Source organism: Stegostoma tigrinum, chromosome 1 (assembly GCF_030684315.1).
Source record: "Stegostoma tigrinum isolate sSteTig4 chromosome 1, sSteTig4.hap1, whole genome shotgun sequence".
In the NCBI taxonomy this organism is placed as follows: Eukaryota; Metazoa; Chordata; class Chondrichthyes; order Orectolobiformes; family Stegostomatidae; genus Stegostoma; species Stegostoma tigrinum.
Genome location: NC_081354.1, coordinates 114347890 through 114366872, shown reverse-complemented (window position 1 = coordinate 114366872; position 18983 = coordinate 114347890). Strand labels below are relative to the sequence as shown.

General features: G+C 37.6%; 1 protein-coding gene across 2 annotated transcripts in view; it reads right to left on the bottom strand.

Annotated features, from left to right (window-relative positions):
• The window catches only part of vps37a (VPS37A subunit of ESCRT-I), a 35686-nt gene that overhangs the window by 8531 nt on the left and 8172 nt on the right, over nt 1–18983 (bottom strand). For both annotated transcript variants that reach the window (XM_048529659.2, XM_048529650.2), the window contains exons 2-10: nt 17291–17365; nt 14688–14805; nt 13611–13711; nt 8320–8527; nt 5172–5242; nt 2214–2341; nt 2069–2127; nt 1918–1986; nt 88–231 (exon numbers count right to left, since the gene is read on the bottom strand). In XM_048529659.2, the coding sequence (XP_048385616.1) occupies nt 88–231; nt 1918–1986; nt 2069–2127; nt 2214–2341; nt 5172–5242; nt 8320–8527; nt 13611–13711; nt 14688–14805; nt 17291–17365 (973 nt within the window). The remainder of the gene's footprint in view (nt 1–87; nt 232–1917; nt 1987–2068; nt 2128–2213; nt 2342–5171; nt 5243–8319; nt 8528–13610; nt 13712–14687; nt 14806–17290; nt 17366–18983) is intronic.

Sequence of the window (18983 nt, the reverse complement as noted above, 5' to 3'; positions counted from 1 at the left end):
GAGTGTGTTCAAAGTATTTATACCAAAAGTAAATTCATTTCATTCCAAGGAGTCTGATCACTCTGGCATTACAAAGTTGATACATACTGTTCTCTTTTCCATGAAGCTGCTGAGAAAATCATCAATTTCAACCTTGCCCTCGAGGAATTCATCAGCGATCACATCAGATTCTTCTTCTGCCTGATGAGCTGCTACTTTCAATCTGGCCTGCAAGGCATTGAAACTGCAGCTCTAAAAATCCAAAAAGAGTTCAGTAATTAAAATTTCACACATACTGAAAGATAACAGGTTGTACCTAGTTTAGTTTAATAACATCTAATTCACATTTTGAGTTTGCAAATTCTAGGTGACTGCTGCAATTACACTACTATTTCCTCCAGAGGAGGGGAATTCTACAGTTCAATACAGATAGCATTCAGCATACTAAGCACACATCCACTGATTTTTGTGATACGGCAGACATCGTGTTGTCTGGACATTCAATTGGGCAGAGGTGGAACATTTCATTAACTTCTTATAACAGGCTCCACGCTGCTATTGAAAGCCTGGATGAAAACTAACTGCAGCTAAGTGGGCCTCCCACAGGGTGGGAATCCCAGTAGTTAAAGGCAGGCAAAAGCTACTGACTCCACAAATGAGCAGTCTTGAGCATTCCTAGAGTCCTGAAGATGAGTGTTGTATCCACTCCATAGAGAATCCTTGGACCCTGCCCTTTCAACCATAGTTATCCACCTCACTCCATCCTGAAACTCTTCTGATCTTCCACCTTGTCCCTGGTCCTGATCACACCCCCTTCTATCGCCAGGGATCAACTGAAAACAAAAGGTCCCAGTTTGTAGCCTCCTACCTTTTTCAGTTTGGCTACTAGCTAAGCTTTCAATTTAGCCTCTTGCTGGGTGGAAATGTTACAAAGAAATTGTTCTGCTTCACATTCTACAGGAAATCCATGTTTCCAGTCTTTCGTTATGCTTTTGACAATTTACAGCCTTCTGTTTCTAGTAAGTTATCAGGGCCAAAGGATCAAGTCATTTTTATGGAGGGACCTAGGTTTAGGTAAAAGAATTATTAACCAAAGCTCCTTGATTTCACACTCAATTAGCCATTTTGGATTACTGAAAACAACTCCACCCTCCACACCACCCCAATCATCGAGTTGTAGTTATTTGATTCAATTAGCAGTTAAGAGACCACTTGCCAATAATCAGCTCTCTTGTCATCCAGTATAAATAATGGTTTACCCCTTAAATTTGTAATCTCGAGGATTATCTCAATAAATCAAGACAAAATGTTTTGCCAAAAATGTCCTCGGACAGCAATACTATATTTCAGCCAAAGATTTGGTTGAATTTTGAACTGTACAATATTCAGTGCAGCCCAAAGACAGACCATGGCATGCAGAAGCAGTAGTAGGGCATTCAGCTCATACAGTCTACTCTGCCATTCAATGAGATGATGGATGATCCCTTACTAATTAAAAGTTTGTCTAACTAAGCTTCGAATATACTTGACACAGCATCTACAACCCACTGTGGTAAAGAATTTCACGGACTCACCATCTGCAGAAGAGAAATTACTTCTCATCTGCGTTAAACTGTAACCTTTTATTTCTCTGACCAAACCGCATAATATCGCGTCTCCCATCTGCAAGACCATGTGTTTTTATGGTAAGTAGTCTCCTGCTACTTTATAGATTGCTTTTGAAAATTCAAAGGGATTACATCTTCTGGCTTCCCTTTATCTATCAAGCTTGTGATCGCCACAAAGAATTTTCATACAATTGTCAAGCATGATTTCCCCCATCATGAAGCCATGTTGACTGTTTGATTACACATGCATTTCTACATGCTTTATCAAAATCTTTATTAAATACCCTCTGATATTTTATTAAATGACCGATGTCACACAGATAGCACTTACCTCACTCAGTTCATGTTGTCTTTGCAATTTTTTCTCAAAATTACTTCTCAGTTGAGTTAGCTGATCATACTGAAAACAAATAAGTAGTATCACATGCAACATCATGTTTGAAAATATAAAAATGTAAAAAACGTAATAGCCATTGTCTTACTTTATCTAACAGCTCTTGTCTTTCTGCTTCCAACTTTGGTTCAAGTTGTAGATTTTTTTCTTCCAAGAAACAAAAATAAATTTTATGATTCCAAACTCATTAATCAAACAAAATCTTATAGAATGACAACCAGTACTAAACATACTTGCTAGCTCCTCGATGTAATTAATCAGGTTGTCTTTGTCTGTGCAGATCTGTTTCAATAGTGGCAAACTGATGAAATGCTCCAGTAGCAGAACTTCATTCTCATTTAAATCTGTCAATTGTGTTGTACTAGAAAACAAGCCAATTCATAAATATCAATAATAAAAACAAAAAATGAAATAAGCAGAAACTTTCAATGTCAGTATACAAATATTTCTCACCATAACCAGATAAGTAATCGAGATTAATTTATAACTTGTCAGCTAAATTTGCTATCTCAGATTTAGCATTCATCTTGAATGTTGGAATAATTAAGAACCAATAGACAGCTACATAAATTATATAAGTATGAGAATTGGTTTTAAGTTGTTAAATTAATCTTGTTTCTTAAATTTTCCGAACTATTGAATGCAACCTATTTTTGTTGTTTAAGTAGCAACAGCTGCTCACATCATCTCTGGACAACGTTTTATTTCTGGTCCTATTACCACTCATCTTCACTTTGCTCAGCCTGAGTTTCAATTTATCACTGATTTACCCCCTTTTTTAAAAATAAATTCCTGGAAACCTATTATTTTCCCCAACTTGTTCCAGCTTTGATAAAAACTCATTAATCCAGAATATTAACACTGTTTCTCTCTTCACAAATATTCCATTGCTTCCTGAATATTTATTTGGTTCAGTGGGTTACTTGCATTACACAGGTTCGATATATTAGACACTCACTACTTGTACTTAATTGAGAATACAGATGTGGTTAATAGTATTTTGAAAAGGAAAACTCAAGATTCATGATCATAGTACTCAAATTACATGGTGTGCGTATGTGCACCTTAACCATTCTTTATTTGGTAGCGGTATAATTTTTCCTAATCATATATATGTGCCTGTTACCAAGTGGCAGCAGTCAATATACATGTATGACAAACTTAAGTACAAATGCACATAAGGTGTTTTAATAAAAATAAATGTATGTAGCTAAAAAGGAGTGCTGAGATAGCTATAGGTATCAATTTCAAAAATTGTTCAAAAACTAGTGTCAGTGACTTTCAAAATACTCGTGTTGTGAACTTCTGTCTTACAATCTGAAGGGCAACACCAGTTACTCCAAGGAAAAACTAGCATTATTGCCAAACTTCATATGCAGGAATGGAATCAAAACCAAGAATTATTTCGGCGGAAGTGGGCTTAAAAGACTGGGACAACCATGCCTGTGCATTCAAATTTAATCCATGCATGTGTCACAAAACCACATCAACATTATTTTTAAAAATGCAGAAAACCAGATCAATTTGAACAATGTTTCAATGCAGAAGTGAAACTCAAACAAATTGCTACCTTTAGGCGTGTACAATCATAACGTAACAGGTTTACATAATCAATACTATTATGAATGGAACCTTATAATTCAAAACAGAAAATTTTGAAGTGGGGATATAAATTTATCACACACCAAGAGATACAGATTATTCAGCAATAGATATAGATTAATAGAAACACTGTCACAAGTAAAATATTGCGACGGACAAGTCCTGCGCGTATGCAGGATCTGCACAGACGAGGAGGAATACGATGGATGCCTAGAGATAATGAAAGACTCCTCATAAGAATGGGATACAATGTTCAACTCACTGATTGCCAGTTCTGACCTGTCACGGCAAAATACTGCAACAACCTCCTCAGAAGACAGATACAGGATATGACCAATATAGTACTGTTAGTCATCCACTACTTTCCCGGAGCACTATAACTACACTACGTTTTTTGCAGCCTTCAACAAATCATCGATGACAATCATCTCACCAAGGTTATCCCTAAACCCCCACTTCTTGCCTTCGAACAGCTGCCAAACCTTAAACAGACTATCACTCGCAGTACAAGACCCGCCTTCAGGACATTGATTACATCATCACACAACCCTGCTGCAGCAACCTCTGCAAGACATGACAGATTACCGACATGGATACTACCATTACACGTGGGAACACCACCCACTACATACACAGCAAATACTCATCTGAATTGGCCAAATGGTGTCTATCTTATACATTACAGACAAGGATACCCCGAGATATGGTATTTTGGCAAGACCACACATGTTCCCTCCCAGTTGGGGAACATGTCAACCGTCAAGGACATTCAGCCTCCGATCTTCCTCCAAGGCAGCCTCCAAGATACACAACAACGCAGAATTACTGAGCAGAAATCGATAGCCAAATTCCGTACTCATGAAGATGGTCTTAACTGTTATGTTGGGTTTGTGTTGCGCTACATGTAACCCCACCATACTGTTCTGTATCTGTAAAATCTTCTTTGTCCTGTTTTGACACTATCACCTTGATAACTTGCTATGGTCTCTCCACCTTAATTAGTTTGTACAGTTTTGAATTACTTGTTATTTGGGTTAGACCCTCGGTATGTGGCTCTTACACTTATGCTATTCCTGTTCACTTGGTTAATCACTAGCGCCACCTTTTTAAAAAATGTTTTGTAACTGTTTCTGTCTCATTTCATCAGATTGTAAATCATCCCTCTCGTAATTCAGCTGTTGACACTTTACTCAAAGTCTGACAGTTTTGATCACCCGCACAAAGTTATTCAGCCTGTCGACACTCCACTGAGACCATCTGCATGATCTTTGGATCTCTCTGCCTATAAATTCTGCGCGCGCGTGTTACTCTTCACTTCATGTACCAAAGGAGCAGCACTCCAAAAGCTTATGATTTCAAATAAATGTGTGTCTGTGTGGCTTCTGAACAAGTACAATATGTTACGAAGAGTGTGGTACAAACCTGGCATACTCAAGAGCACTCTCAAATCCTAGCTTCACATGCTCAAAACACTATTTGCCATATAGTACTGATGTATCAGTGCTGCTTAAATATAATTAAACCACTGTTGAATTGGGCTACTTTAAAAAAAAGTTGTATTATTACATTTTAAAATCTACGCATCATACCTGAGTTCATGGAGTTCAGCAAAGTAGTCAGGGAGATCAGGCATCTTGTAACTATGACCATTCAAGCCTAACTGAAATAGAAAAAAAACACATTTACATCCTAATTTTAAGTTGCATGATTTGAAGATTGTAACAATATTGCTCTACTCTAATACGAGGATATTGGGCACACCACACCTGCAAATATCCCCTCAACACCCCTCACTGCTCTTGCAATGGCGCCAGGTCCAAATCCTGGAACACTCTTACAGCACTGCAGGTGTACCAATTGTCCTGACAAAGGAAAACTACTAATCGCTTTATTTTTATTAATTATATACAGAAGTTTAAAGTTTAACATTGACTTCTGTAATGATATAATTTTAGTGTTAAAAAATTAAAATAATTAGAGTACAAGTAGTCTGTTCCAATGGTCATGAATGTACTGGAAAGATACAAGAATAATAAACTATACTAAAGGTTGGAAATAAATTAACTTCTTGCTTCTTATACGTACCATAAGATTATAACTAAAGTAGTCTCAGAAGAATTATTGATTATTTCTGCTTTTCACCACTAAACTCAGCAGGTTAAAATACCAACTGTTGATATACTTTTTTAAAAAATTGTTGTTCAGATTGGACTGATCTTAGCCACTCTAAGAATTTCTCTAACCACAGAATTCTTAAGATTTTTTAAATACTGTGACATTTAGTTTCTTTGCTTGATCGATTTGGATTATTAGATAATTGTTTTGTAAAATGGCTTTAACCAAAACTTATTTTGAACAACTTTTCTTACCGCTACATCTAACAATATAAACAAATATTTTTAGTCTCCTTCTCAACAACTAGCTGAACTGTAAACAAAAGGAGACTAAAACGAAGTCACCATTGAGCGCTTTTACAAAGATTCCAAGACTAATGGATCTTGTCCTGTTCACCTGATTTCCTATTCAATCTATAGCCAGGAATGTCATTGCCTAAGGGAGGCAATAGCCTAGTGGTATTATTGCTGCACCGTTAATCCAGAGACCCATATGACGTTCTGGGGATTTGTGTTCGAATCCCATCACAGCAGATGGTGGAATTTGAATTCAATAAAATATCTGGAATTAAGAATTTAACAATTACTATATGATGGGAAATAAACGTTGCCTAGCCAGCAACACCCTCATCCCATGAATGAGTAAAGAAACAAAAAAGAATAAAGACAAAGCATTTAGTCATACGCTAATTGCCTCAGCACAGGCAATACATTTATCATAGCCTACAGAGTGGAAACAGGCCCTTCGGCCACAAGTCCACACCAACTTTGAGCGTCCCAACCAGACCCATCCCCCTATAACCCACCTAATCTACACATCCCTGAAAACCATCCGCAATTTAGCATGGCCAAGTCACCTAGTCAGCACATCTTTGGACTGTGGGAGGAAACCAGAGCATCTGAAGGAAACCCATGCAGACACAGGGAGAACGTGTAAACTACACACAGCCAGTTGCTCGAAGATGGTATCGAGCCTGGATCCCTGGTGCCAAGAGAGCAGTGCTAACCACTGAGCCACCATGCCACAACAAATTTAGCAAACCAATTTAGGAATAGGAAATTCTCTTGAGGATGCAACCAATAGGATGAATAAAAGGATGTAACGTAGATAGATTTTTAAAAAGGAGTCACACAAAACTGTCTAACATTAGGACTAATTCAACAGAAGAGATATTACAATAAACAGAGGTCAGGAAACAGAGATTAAGAAAAACAATATTTTAAAGGTTGAGGGGAGGCTTTAACTGGTTGGGTACAGCAAGGATCCATGCTTGTGGAGTAGCTATTTATGATTTACACTCACGACTTAGAAGAATGTAACATAAGCAACAGAACCTTCCAACGCTGGGCTCTCTATTAACTAGAAAAAGGACAGCAGAGACATAAGAATCCACTACTTGTAAGCCCACAAGTTCTCCTTCAAATCATACACGAACCTGACTTGAAACTGTGCCACCTTTGCTTTCCTCTGGCTGAATTCATATCCTGGAACATCCTTTTTAACAATGCTAATGATATACCTACCCACCAAGGAGAGCAACAGTTCTTCTGGCTCATCACTACTTTCTCAAAGGCTGGGATAAACTTAATTTTCTTTGTTCTTGTTTGATTATGAGCTTGATTTATTGCGATGGTTTAAATACAAATTTCTTTTTGCTACAGACTAATTTTGACAAACTTACGCATTTTTTTGGATTGTGTCATGGTAGTGTTTCTCTGCCCTATATTGATGATAAGTCTGCATTTAGTGCGCACAGAATACAAGGGTCAAAATACTTCTGCACTGACCCCAGACTGTAAAACTCACCTTGGCTAGAGGAACCAATTGTTGATCACAAATGTCTTCCGGTTTACCAACAACTGATTTGCTCCCAGACAGCTAAACTGCCTTCCGACTTCCAAAAAGGAAGCTGCTGTCTTTATCTCCCACAGCAAACACACCTAAAACCTGAAGAAAGTCAGTGTCTTTTCTGCTCCTCAGCTACTGCTAGTTGCGTTCATGAATAAGTCAGACACTTTGTAAGTTGTGAACCAGTCACTTTGTGCCTGCTGCAAGTAAATTTAAGTACCTGGAGGGGACAGCATGCGAAGGGGAGCACAAGAGCGAGCGAGCAAAGCAACTCCTAGCATGTCAGAAGTATCACTTTAGCAAATCCTGTGGACAGGGACAAGTGAACTGCGTTCTGAATTGTGTAAGGTGATAAGAGTTTAAACTTAGAATTATATGGTGACTGTCCATAATTGCTCACCTGTGACTTGAATCTACTAATTTGTAATAAATAGCAATCCTTGTAAAACATATGCTTTGTTAATCTGCACCTGAAAAGAGGAATAATTTGAGGAATTCTACGCACTTGAATAAAATCTTTTGAGACAATTTTGGAAGCAGTGAGGTTTATCGTTTGATTATAGACATCTGCCAGTCACATTTGGTCTAGCTTTTACAAAACACATTATCAGACTTAGGATAAGATTAATATTTGAAACTGGACAAGTTATGTCTGTGGTGAAGTGGGAAGAAGTACATAAAAATGGTTTTCTACTGCACTTTGAAGTAAAAAGCATTGCAAAAGCAGAAGATAATGTTTGATGCTCTATATACTGAAACCCAGTTTAAATTTACCTGTTCTGAGGAGTCAGCACTGGGAACGGGTAAAGGCAAATCTGTAATCAATCCATAAGCAGGAGCAGCAGGTCGAGAGCTACTAAAGCCTGGGCCTGTAACTGAATCCGGAAGACAAGGAACAGTAGACTCTTGAGTAGGATATGGTGCAATAAATGGATATCCCTGTGGAGAGTAAGGAGCCACAGGAGCAGGACCACTAAAACGACTGAAACATTTGTAAAGATTAGAAAATTAGAAAAATATCAAATGATGTCTTAAATTTCATAACTATTTACAGTTGTGATTAAATACTGAAATACCATCAAAAGTTAGACTGTCTGCCATGTGTAGCTTGCAACAATCCAAAAGGCTGGAAATATTAAAAAACACTGTTTGGAAAAGTACTCAAATTTCATATCTGAAACTGGTAAAAACATGATGATTTGATGTGCTAAACAGGGACTTCAAGAAACAAAGTGACAGGTGGCTTACTGTACTAAACATCTCACTCTCACATCACACCTGGGTAGAAATAAGACTATTTCTTTTACCAAAGGCAGTGTAAAACTAATAATGGATTTTAACCTTCAAATGGACAGGACAGAGCAAACTGGTATTAAAAGAAGTGGAAGAGTTTGTGGAATGAATTGAGAAAGTTTTATGAAACAATACACCATGAAGCAAACAAGTAAGAGGCTATTTTAGATCTTAACTGATAATGAGAGATTAATTAGTAATTCCATGGCAAACAATCTTCTAGAGAACACTGATCACTACAATGATCTTGTTAGAGAGACACAAGAACAATACTATTTCATATTCAATGCAATTAAAGCCAACTACATTAACATGAGCAGTGAGTTGGCTAGCATAGACCGGGAAGTTAGATTTTAAAAAAAAATCAACTGTGGCTAAGCAATGAAAATATTTAAAGAGCTAATTCATAAACCTCAGAAGTACAAAGACGAGGAGAAATGATTTCTCCTCAAAAGGAAAATTGAAGGAATGCAAGTCAAGAGTTATGGGATGCAAACAGGAAAACATTGCTGAGACCACAACATCAACTTTGCGACTGAATGGTGCAGCAGGTGGCCTATCTTTCACTCCAAAATACCATGCTCTGTTGAAGGATAAACTCCATAGAAAAGGTAATCCATTCATTGCTACTTCATGAGGTTAACAATAATATAGATAGAAGACGAATAGGTCCCCAACGTTGCCAAGAAAAGTACTAGGTCTAAGAATTGAGAGTGTTTTAGAAATCAAAGAATGATCAAAGGTTAGAGAGAAGTTGAAAACAATGCAGTTGGAGCTTAACCTGGATAATGTGAGGTCCTATAATTTGCTACACCATAGTGCATAGTTACTTGAAAGTGGAGTCACAGGTAGACAGGATAGTGAAGGCGGCATTTGGTATGGTTGTCTTTATTGGTCAGTGCATTGAATGTAGGAGTTGGGGCGTCATGTTGCAGCTGTACAAGACATTAGTTAGGCCTCTTTTGGAATACTACATTCTATTCTAGTCTTCCTGCTATAGGAAGGATGTTGTGAAATCTAAGGGGGCTCAGAAATGATTTACAAGGATGTTACCAGGGTTGGAGGGTTCGAACTATAGGAAGATGCTGAATAGATTGGGGCTATTTACCCTGCAGAGCCAGAGGCTGAGAGGCGACCTCATAGAAGTTTATCAAATCACGAGGGGCACAGGTAGAGTGAATAGTCAAGGTCTTTCCCTAAGATAAGGGAGTCTGCAACTACAGCTCATAGGTTTAAGGTGAGAGGGGAAGATATAAAAGGGACATAGGAGACAACGCTTTCATGCAGAAGGTGGCGTGTGTACGGAATGAATTAGGAGAGGAAGCAGTGGAGATTGTTATAAATATAACATTTTAAAACGACAGCTGAATCAGTATACGAATAGGAAGGGTTCACAAGGGACATGGGCCGAATGCTGGCAAATGGCACTGGATTAATTTAAGATGTCTGGTCATCAGTTGGACCAAAGGGTCTGTTTCCATGCTGTATATCTCTATGATTCTAACGTATGAGACTAAACTAACATGAACTATGAAAACAGGCTGTTAAGAGCTTCTACAAGCACGGATAAAGCAAGAGAGGAGCAAAAGTAATGGTGGACATCCTAGTAGATGAGAAGGAAAATTTTAACGGCAGATATTGAACAGACATTGTGTGTCCATCTTCACAGCGGAAGGCTCAAAAACCATGATAGAAATAAACGTCTGTAAAGTGAGAGAAACTAATGGAAAGAAAATCCAACAAATCTCCTGGACTTTATAACCTACAACCTTGAGTTCTCAAAAAGGCATTTGAAAAAAAATAAGGGATTCACGGACTATAATCACCCGAGAACCTGGAATGCTCCAGTGGTTTGGAAAGTAGCAAATCTAAGAGAAATATTCTAGACAGGAAGAAGGGAGAGAGGAAAAAAACAGGGATCTACAGGCCAACTAGTCTTACATTAGTTGCCAAAAAACCTGAAATTTTTTTACTATAGAATAGGTTCCTGTTCATTTTAAAATATATTGTACTGCTTTGACACAGCATCTACATGTATAAGGATTGGTTTGCACTTGATTAATCAATGTTTTTGATGTAACTATTAGGGTAGGTAAAGTAGCACCTCTGGACATAACAGCAAACAAGTTAAAAATTCATGAGGTTGGAATAATTTAATAGCCCAGATGGAGAATAAATTAATGGATAGAAACCAGAGAGTAGGAACATAAAAGCAAATAGAGTAGATATTGGAAATCTGAAAGAAAAAATGAAACATGATGGAAATATCTGGGGCAGTCAGAATCTGAAAAAAAGCAAAGCGTAGTTGATGTGACATCACAACTGTAAAAAATTAGAAACACTGATGAAATGGCGGTGGTGGTGGTGGTTGGGGAGGAGGGGCAAAGGAAAATGAACTAAGGCAAGTTCTATGACAAGATTATAACAGAGTAAAAAATTATACACAGCCAAACTAACTTGTAACAGGAAAAGTAAAGAAAATGGTGCATCTGGAGGTGCTGTGAAGGGCAGAATAATGAATAGCTGCCATCTGCTGACAGACTGCTATCCCTGGCTCACGTGTTCAGGACAAGGAAACATAGCTTCAGTTAAAGGACAGTCACTTCAAATTGAGACAGGCTGAAATTTCTTCACTCGGATGTGAATCAAATGGCAGAATAGGTTTGAACAGCTCATGGCCTCCTCCTATCTTTATGTTCTGCTCTTATCAGTAAAATACAATCCTCAACCATGCAACCCCACTCTCCTCTACTTTCACCCAATGCCAAAAGCACTTTGAAAAGACTAATTAATATTCTGTTCCAAAAGGACTTGTAGTGAAGAGTAACCATAACATTTTGGAATTTCCTACTAAGTTTGAAAATGATTTTGTTCAATCTGAAAGTGTCTCAGATTAAAACTAATTAAAGTATGAGGGGTAACTTGGCTGTATTGGATTGACAAGGTAAGTTACACGTCTGGAGGTAGTCAGCAATGGCTAGTAATTAAAGAATTAACACATGGCTTACAATGAATATACATTCCTTTAAAGGAACAAGAGCCAAACAAGAAAAGTACACCAACTGAGGGACCTTTAGAATTCAGCATAGGAGAACGAAGGAACTAGAAAAGAACAGAAGATGAAACTAAACAATATAAAACATGATCAAAGACAGTAAAGCTTCTATAGATATACAAAAAGCAAATAAATAGGAGAGACAAATGGGAGTCCATTCTAAATGATTACTTCGTGTCCACCTTCATGAAGGAAGGCACAAGAAATATCCTTTCAATCAAAAACCTAAGGAATCTGAGAATTAGCAACAGTAGAAAATTAATTATTAAATAACAAAACAAACTAACGGTATTGCAAGTCAACAAATCCCAGAGTATTTGGAGAGGTGGCTATGGAGACAATGGATGGACCAGTGATAATATTTTAAAATTCTATAATTCTGGAACAGTACCCAAGATCAAAAGACTACAAATAAAAACCCACATTTTAAGAAGTGAGGGAAAAAGGAAACAGGAAATTACAGACCAATTAGTTTGATATCAATAGTACAGAAAATACTAGAATCCATTATAAAGGATGGAATATCTAGACACTTTGAAAATGATTTGAATGGGCACAGTCAGCATGGATTAATGAAAGGGATATGAAGGGGTACTGCTGTTCCCAGTAGATACCAATGATCTGGATGTGGGAACCAAATGTAACATGTCCAAGTTTGCAAATGCCGCAAAATGAGGTAGGAACAACACAGAGCCACTTCAAGCCATTTGGACAGAATGAATGGGTGGGAAAGAACCAGGCACAGAATCAAAGAATCCCTACAGTGTGGAATAAAAATGTAGACAAGCATAAGGTTACACTTTCATAGAAGGAATGGAGGTACAAAGCATCTTTTAAATGAAGAGATTGGTAAGTGATGTTCTAATGGACACGCATGTTCTTAGCCATACAGTGTGTTAAAGCTAACATGCAGATGTAGGATCAGCAAGTTAATTGGCATTTATCACTAGAGGATGAGAGTATATAGTAAAGACATCTTGTTCAAATTGTATAGAAATTTGATGAGAATGCACTTGGGAGCATTGTGAACAGTTCTGGTCTCCTTATCTAAGAAAGGAGGTATTGCCATGGAGATTGTAGTGAATCTTTAACAATGGATGGCAGGATTGCCTTACAAGAAGGAATTGAGAAGTCTGAACTTTATTATCTTTAGAGATAACAGAGAGTGTGGAGCTGGAGGAGCACAGCAGGCCAGGCAGCAGAGCGGCAGTTGAAGTTGTGTGTCAGGGCCCTTCTTTAAATCTCTAGAGACTTCAGAAAAATTGTGTTACTTCAGAAACCTACAAAATTCTTAAAAAAAATTTCCACCTGTCTGTGAAGTGGGAGTGGCTCTAAGTGGAGGGGACAGTTTCCAAATAAGGGTAAGACTTCTAGAACTGAGACAAGAGGATTTTTCTTCATGAAGAGGATAGCGAATCTTTGGGATTTTCCACCCAGTACAGCTATGGGAGCTCAGATCATTGAGAATGTTGAATATAGACTCCGATTTCTAGATTCTAATAACAGTACAGGAGATGGAGATTGTGCAGTACAGTTGCACTGATGGCCAACTATGACCCCAAAAGGTGGAACGGATCGAGAAGCTTAATGGCTCACATTTCTATTGCAATGAAGCTTTATCCTAGATTATCCTGTGTTTGAAACCATAGCCTTCTAACTCAAATGCTAGCTTGTTGCTAATGAGCTGAGCTGAAGTGTACGTAATAATCATACATACTATGGCAAAGATGCTGAGCTTGAAACCAACACTGGAGGGCTCTTCCAAAATTCTTCGAGGATCGTCTGAATGATTTTTCCAAGGTCGGAATGCATTGTGAACTGCAATACAAGTTTAAAAAATAAAAGAGAGATTTTAAATCATTTTGAATAATTAGGAAATAAATTGAACAATTTTAAATATGTACCAATGTATTTTAAATAATAACTACAAATGCTTCACAAGCAATATAATAGATAAACATGCTGATCTAAAAATTAGCCAATTGCAGAAAGAAAAGAGACCTAGTCTAGATTGATTTGCTTGAAATAACAGGTCAAACAACTGACCAGTACTGATTGATTTTTAATGGTTTGGATAATGTACAGATTAAATATATCTGGAGAATCAATAAAAGTGCTACATTAAAAGTGGGATATCCGTGGATAGATGAACCATATTATCTGTACACAAATAGAGGTGATTGCTGCAAGATATTTATTACTTCCTGCTCCAAACTTGCTTGCTTCTCACTTGAACATATTTCATTGTATTGCTTGCAATTTGGCTATACAGCAACAATTTACTTACTATTATAATGATCTTGTTGATTTTTTATGCACTTAATTGAAAATCTTGTAATTCTTTGCATTTTGCTTTAATCATTTTTTATTTAAGTTTTTCAATTTTACTTTTAATGAATGGCTTTGTAAGGCCCAAGCACTAATCTAACTCACCCCTCCACACCCACACTACCTCCAACCATGCGTAATCAATAAAGCATTCTTTCCGAAGGCTACGCCCTGGGATCTTTCTATCTCCTCACAGAAAGTAAGGCTTTGTTAAGAGTTACTAAATTACAATGTTATTTTGAACTTCTTCAGTAACTTTACTTGTTATATAATGCATTTCTCTTGAAGGTAAAAGCCCCTATTGTTAAGGACAACCTTGGAATGCTGTGAGGAACACAATGTTGATGCGTATTTAAAGAGTGATTTACTAGACACCAGTCTTCTGAACTTAAAGATAAAAATGATGAAAAACAATTACAGACTTCACCAAATAATGAGTTTAAAAAAAATGAAATTATCTACATACGTTGGTAATTAGTGGGCTTTTCACGTATGTTGCAGAATGTAGGTCTACTAGATGGTGCCTCACTGGAGGGAAAACTGTGATCACAGGCTTCTCTTGTGGAAACTGCGGAGGAAGCAAGCTAGAATTGCAGAAGGAATATTTCTAAGTAAATTTGTACTAATTTCTTCTAGATTTTATTGTAGCTTACAAAAATGGGTCCATCTGTTTGTTTATGTCACACAATGTCAACTTAAAAACAAACAGTGCATGTATGTGTAAATATAGAGATTAACTTCCAATAGCATTCTTCATACATTTTAGGTAATGGTGACCAATTAAATACTTATTGCCGTCCTGACATCCTAGAGTCATTTGTTCTTACAGATGGCAGGCCTGGTTGAGTTAAAACAGATTTTTTTAAACAAGCAAGAGTATCAAAATCCACAATTGCCTTTTGGAATTTAATAAATATTCCAGTGGCTTCTCACATTTTAAAAATGGACTACTTTAAAGGATTGACAAAACTACAACTATGGTTAAAAAGGAAAAACTTGGAAAGCATAAGACTGTCTTATACCAATGGAGAAAAGGCAGAGCAATGCTTTGAGCAGGACTCTTCTTCACAACTGAAAAAAGGTGAGCAAACATTTTTATTTTGATCTTTTTGCCTGATTAAAATTGTCCAAGTCTAAATTGATTGTAAAACCCTTATCTTGGAAACAACATTCCAACAGCTTTTATTTCAATAATACTTAATTTATTTCAGCACAAGAACATTTCTTGTTAAAGTTCTCTTCCATCCTGCTTCAAAAAGCAATGGGTCTCTTCTGCTTAGTTCCATTTTTATTTCTTTTCCTTCTATGTGACAGTTGTAGAAATTCAGTTTAAAATAAACACTTTTCAGCAATGAAAAATCTACTGTTCTAACTTCAAGGTCTGATTAAGGGTTTTTTTTTCCTGTTTTCTCACTTTTTGCAAATCACCGGATCTCTTGCTGTCATAACTACTGATGCTTAAAAAAATTCCTCTATTGCCTAACACATCAACTGTTAACGAGGGCAACACTTATAACACTTAACGGTAAGATCCTGGAGAGTGTTGCCAAATAAAGAAACCTTGAATTGCATGTTCATAGTTCCTTGAAAGTGGAGTTGCAGGTAGACAGGGTAGTGAAGGCAGCATGGCACACTTGCTTTTATTGGTCAGTACACTGAGTGCAAGTTAGGAGTTCATGTTGTGGCTGTACAGGACACTGGTTGGGTCTCTTTTGGAATAGTGTGTTCAATTTTGACCTCTCTGCTCAAGGAGAGATGTTATGAAACTTGAAAGCATTCAAAAAAGATTTAAGGACATGCCAGAGTTGGAGAGTTGAGCTATACAGAGAGGCTGAATAAGCTGGGCTATCTACCCTGCAGCAGAGGCTGAGGGGTGACGTTATAGACGTTTATAAAATCATAAGGAGCATGGATGGGGCGAATAGTCAAGATTGTTTCCCCAGCGTAGCGGAATCCAAAACTAGGGGTCAGAGGTTCAGTGTGAGAGGAGCAAGATTTAAAAGGGACCTAAGGAGCAACTTTTTCCAGGCAGAGGGTGGTGCATGTATTGAATGAGCTGCCACTGGAAATAGTGGAAGCTGGTATAATTACAACACTTAAAAAGTATCTGGATGGATATATGCATAGGAAGGGTTTAGAGTGATATGGGCCAAATCTTGGCAAATGGCACTAGATTAATTTAGGATATCTGGTTGGCATGGACGAGTTGAATTGAAGGGTTTGTTTCTATGCTGCACATCCGAGTCGAGGAGAGGATGCCCTTCATCTTAGTTTCTACTGCATTTAAGTTTAAAAAAAAAAGCAGGATGGAGGGCATTGAACACATTAACTATTGGCTTTAATTCTTGTCCACCTTTAGACTCTCAGCGCCAAGCACCCAGGTTCGATTCTACCCTTGGGCGAATGTCTGTGTGGAATTTGCATATTCTCCCAGAGTCTGCGTGGGTTTCTTCCCGGTACTCCAGTTTCCTCCCACAGTCCAAAGACATGCAGGCTAGGTGGTTGGCCACACTAAATTACCTGTAGTGTTCAGGGATGCGCAGCTTAAGTGGCTTATAGGGGGAAAAAGGGTCTGGATGGGATGCTCTGAGGGTCGATATGGACTTTTTGGGCCAAAAGGGCCTGTTTCCACAGTGTCTGGATTCTATTAAAAAAAAACACGCATTTCCTTTCCTTCTCATGTTTTCCCAGTTCTGAAGGACTTCACCCAAAATTTGTCATCTCTCCATCAATTTAGACAGACCCTGTCGTATTTTTAGGTTTTGCTTTTGTTTTAAGAGTTGCAGTTTGCCAAAGAAAAAGTCAATTTGATCAAATAACATCAATACCTAAACTCAACCTTTCCTCAGTTGGCATCTTAGACCACTATTGTCAGAGCTTCCAACCCAATCAGCTTGTCATGTTTCATCAAGTAAAAAGCTTGAAGTATTTAAAACCCTCAAAAGGACATTTCAAGAAACAGACTGCTAACACGGAAAGCTATAGCTATTAAAATCTAGTGAAAAAAAATTGAAAGATAATGTACTTTACACAAGTTGAATATCTCAAATGTGTACTTTAAATACTTACATGTTTAAATTGATTGTTTTATTGTTCACCGTAAGTGGCAGCCTGTATTCCACATCCTTCTGTATTTCCACTATACTGTTCAGAAATAAATAAAATTGAAATTAAGAATAAGATTACAACGAACAATGAGACTTGCCAGCTTGAAAATTAGGCCAAAAGCAATAACGAACTGCCAATTAAAATATTTTGGACAGAAATCCTGTATGCAAATGGTTGCCTGTAATCACGTGCTTGCTGACTTGACAGCTTTTGGTCTCATGGAGTACACAACTGAAATCTCACTCTTGACTCTATTATAAACACAGGCACACAAATTATGTTCATTTGGGAAACTAATATAACACGTTTATTCAGTAAATAAGTTTACTTGCCCACTATAGCAAAGAAGGAAAGCAGTTTGCTGATCAAGTCTTTGCTGTTTATAGTATGACTTAATTAGTCTAAGCTAATGTTTAAAGCCTTTGCGAAACAATTTCCACCTGCCACCACCCTGTAAGTAGCTGTGTCATTCCCCGAACCCTTTTTAATAAAAGTTTGTGGCAGTCCGCTGCAAACTTTACTTCTTTCCATTGTGATCATGCTGTGGCTTTAAAGAGGTTATTTTGTTCTGCCTTTGTTTTTTTACAAGAGATGTTTTACGACAGCGGCACTGAGCTGTCCAACTGGACAGCCAGTAAATGGCTTGAGGGGCCGAGGGGTCATTTTAAAAAAATGTTGGAACAAGTAGCTTGGATGGGTGTGGTCAGGTCTCTCAGACCAGGACTTTAAAAAAAAATTGTGACCTTTTAGATTCAGCAGAAGCTGCTGCAGTCTTGACTAAGTAAAGCATTTTCTTCCCCTCTCTCAGGTACAGCTAGTAGCGGAGGTTTCTCTTCCTACTGCGGGTATTCCAATGAGAGGAAATGTTTTCTGATTTGCCTTTTTGCCAAGGGGCATATTTGTAGGATTTTATTACATTGAAAAAGGTTAATTAGTGATGGTTACTGTATTGATTATTCTGTTAAATTTTCCAATGGTTAAGTTATTCTAGGTTCTCTTTCTTTTGTTCTATTTTAAGTATAGTGAGGTTGTTGACTTGAGCTGGCTTGTTCTCATTCAGACATTTCATCATCATGCGAGGTGACATCAGTGGAGCCTCCAATGAAGCAGTATTGTTCTACTCTGCTTGGAATTTGTATTGTCTGGATAAGAAATCTATCCAGCTGACAACTCAGAAACTGAGAAAGCTGTCCTATTACGGAGACTGAACTACAACCACAAAGATGTGAACCATATGCAAACCCATACATGATATTATGGTGAGTCATATCATTTCTGGTTGTGATCATGTATGGGTTTGCATATGGTTCACATCTTTGTGGTTGTAGTTCAGTCTGCGTAATAGGACAGCTTTCTCAGTTTCTGAGTTGTCAGCTGGATAGATTTCTTATCCAGACAATACAAATTCCAAGCAGAGTAGAACAATACTGCTTCATTGGAGGCTCCACTGATGATGTCATCTAGCATGGTGACGAAACATCCGAATGTGAACAAGCCAGCTCGGCGAGCAAGTCAACAGCCTCACCCACAACCCCAGCTACAGATCTTTGCCAAAACTTTAATTATAGTGTTTTAACTAAATTACATTTTGCGTAATGTAGTGTAGTTTGACCAGTTAATTTGCATCTGGAACATACCACTTTACATTTGCTTT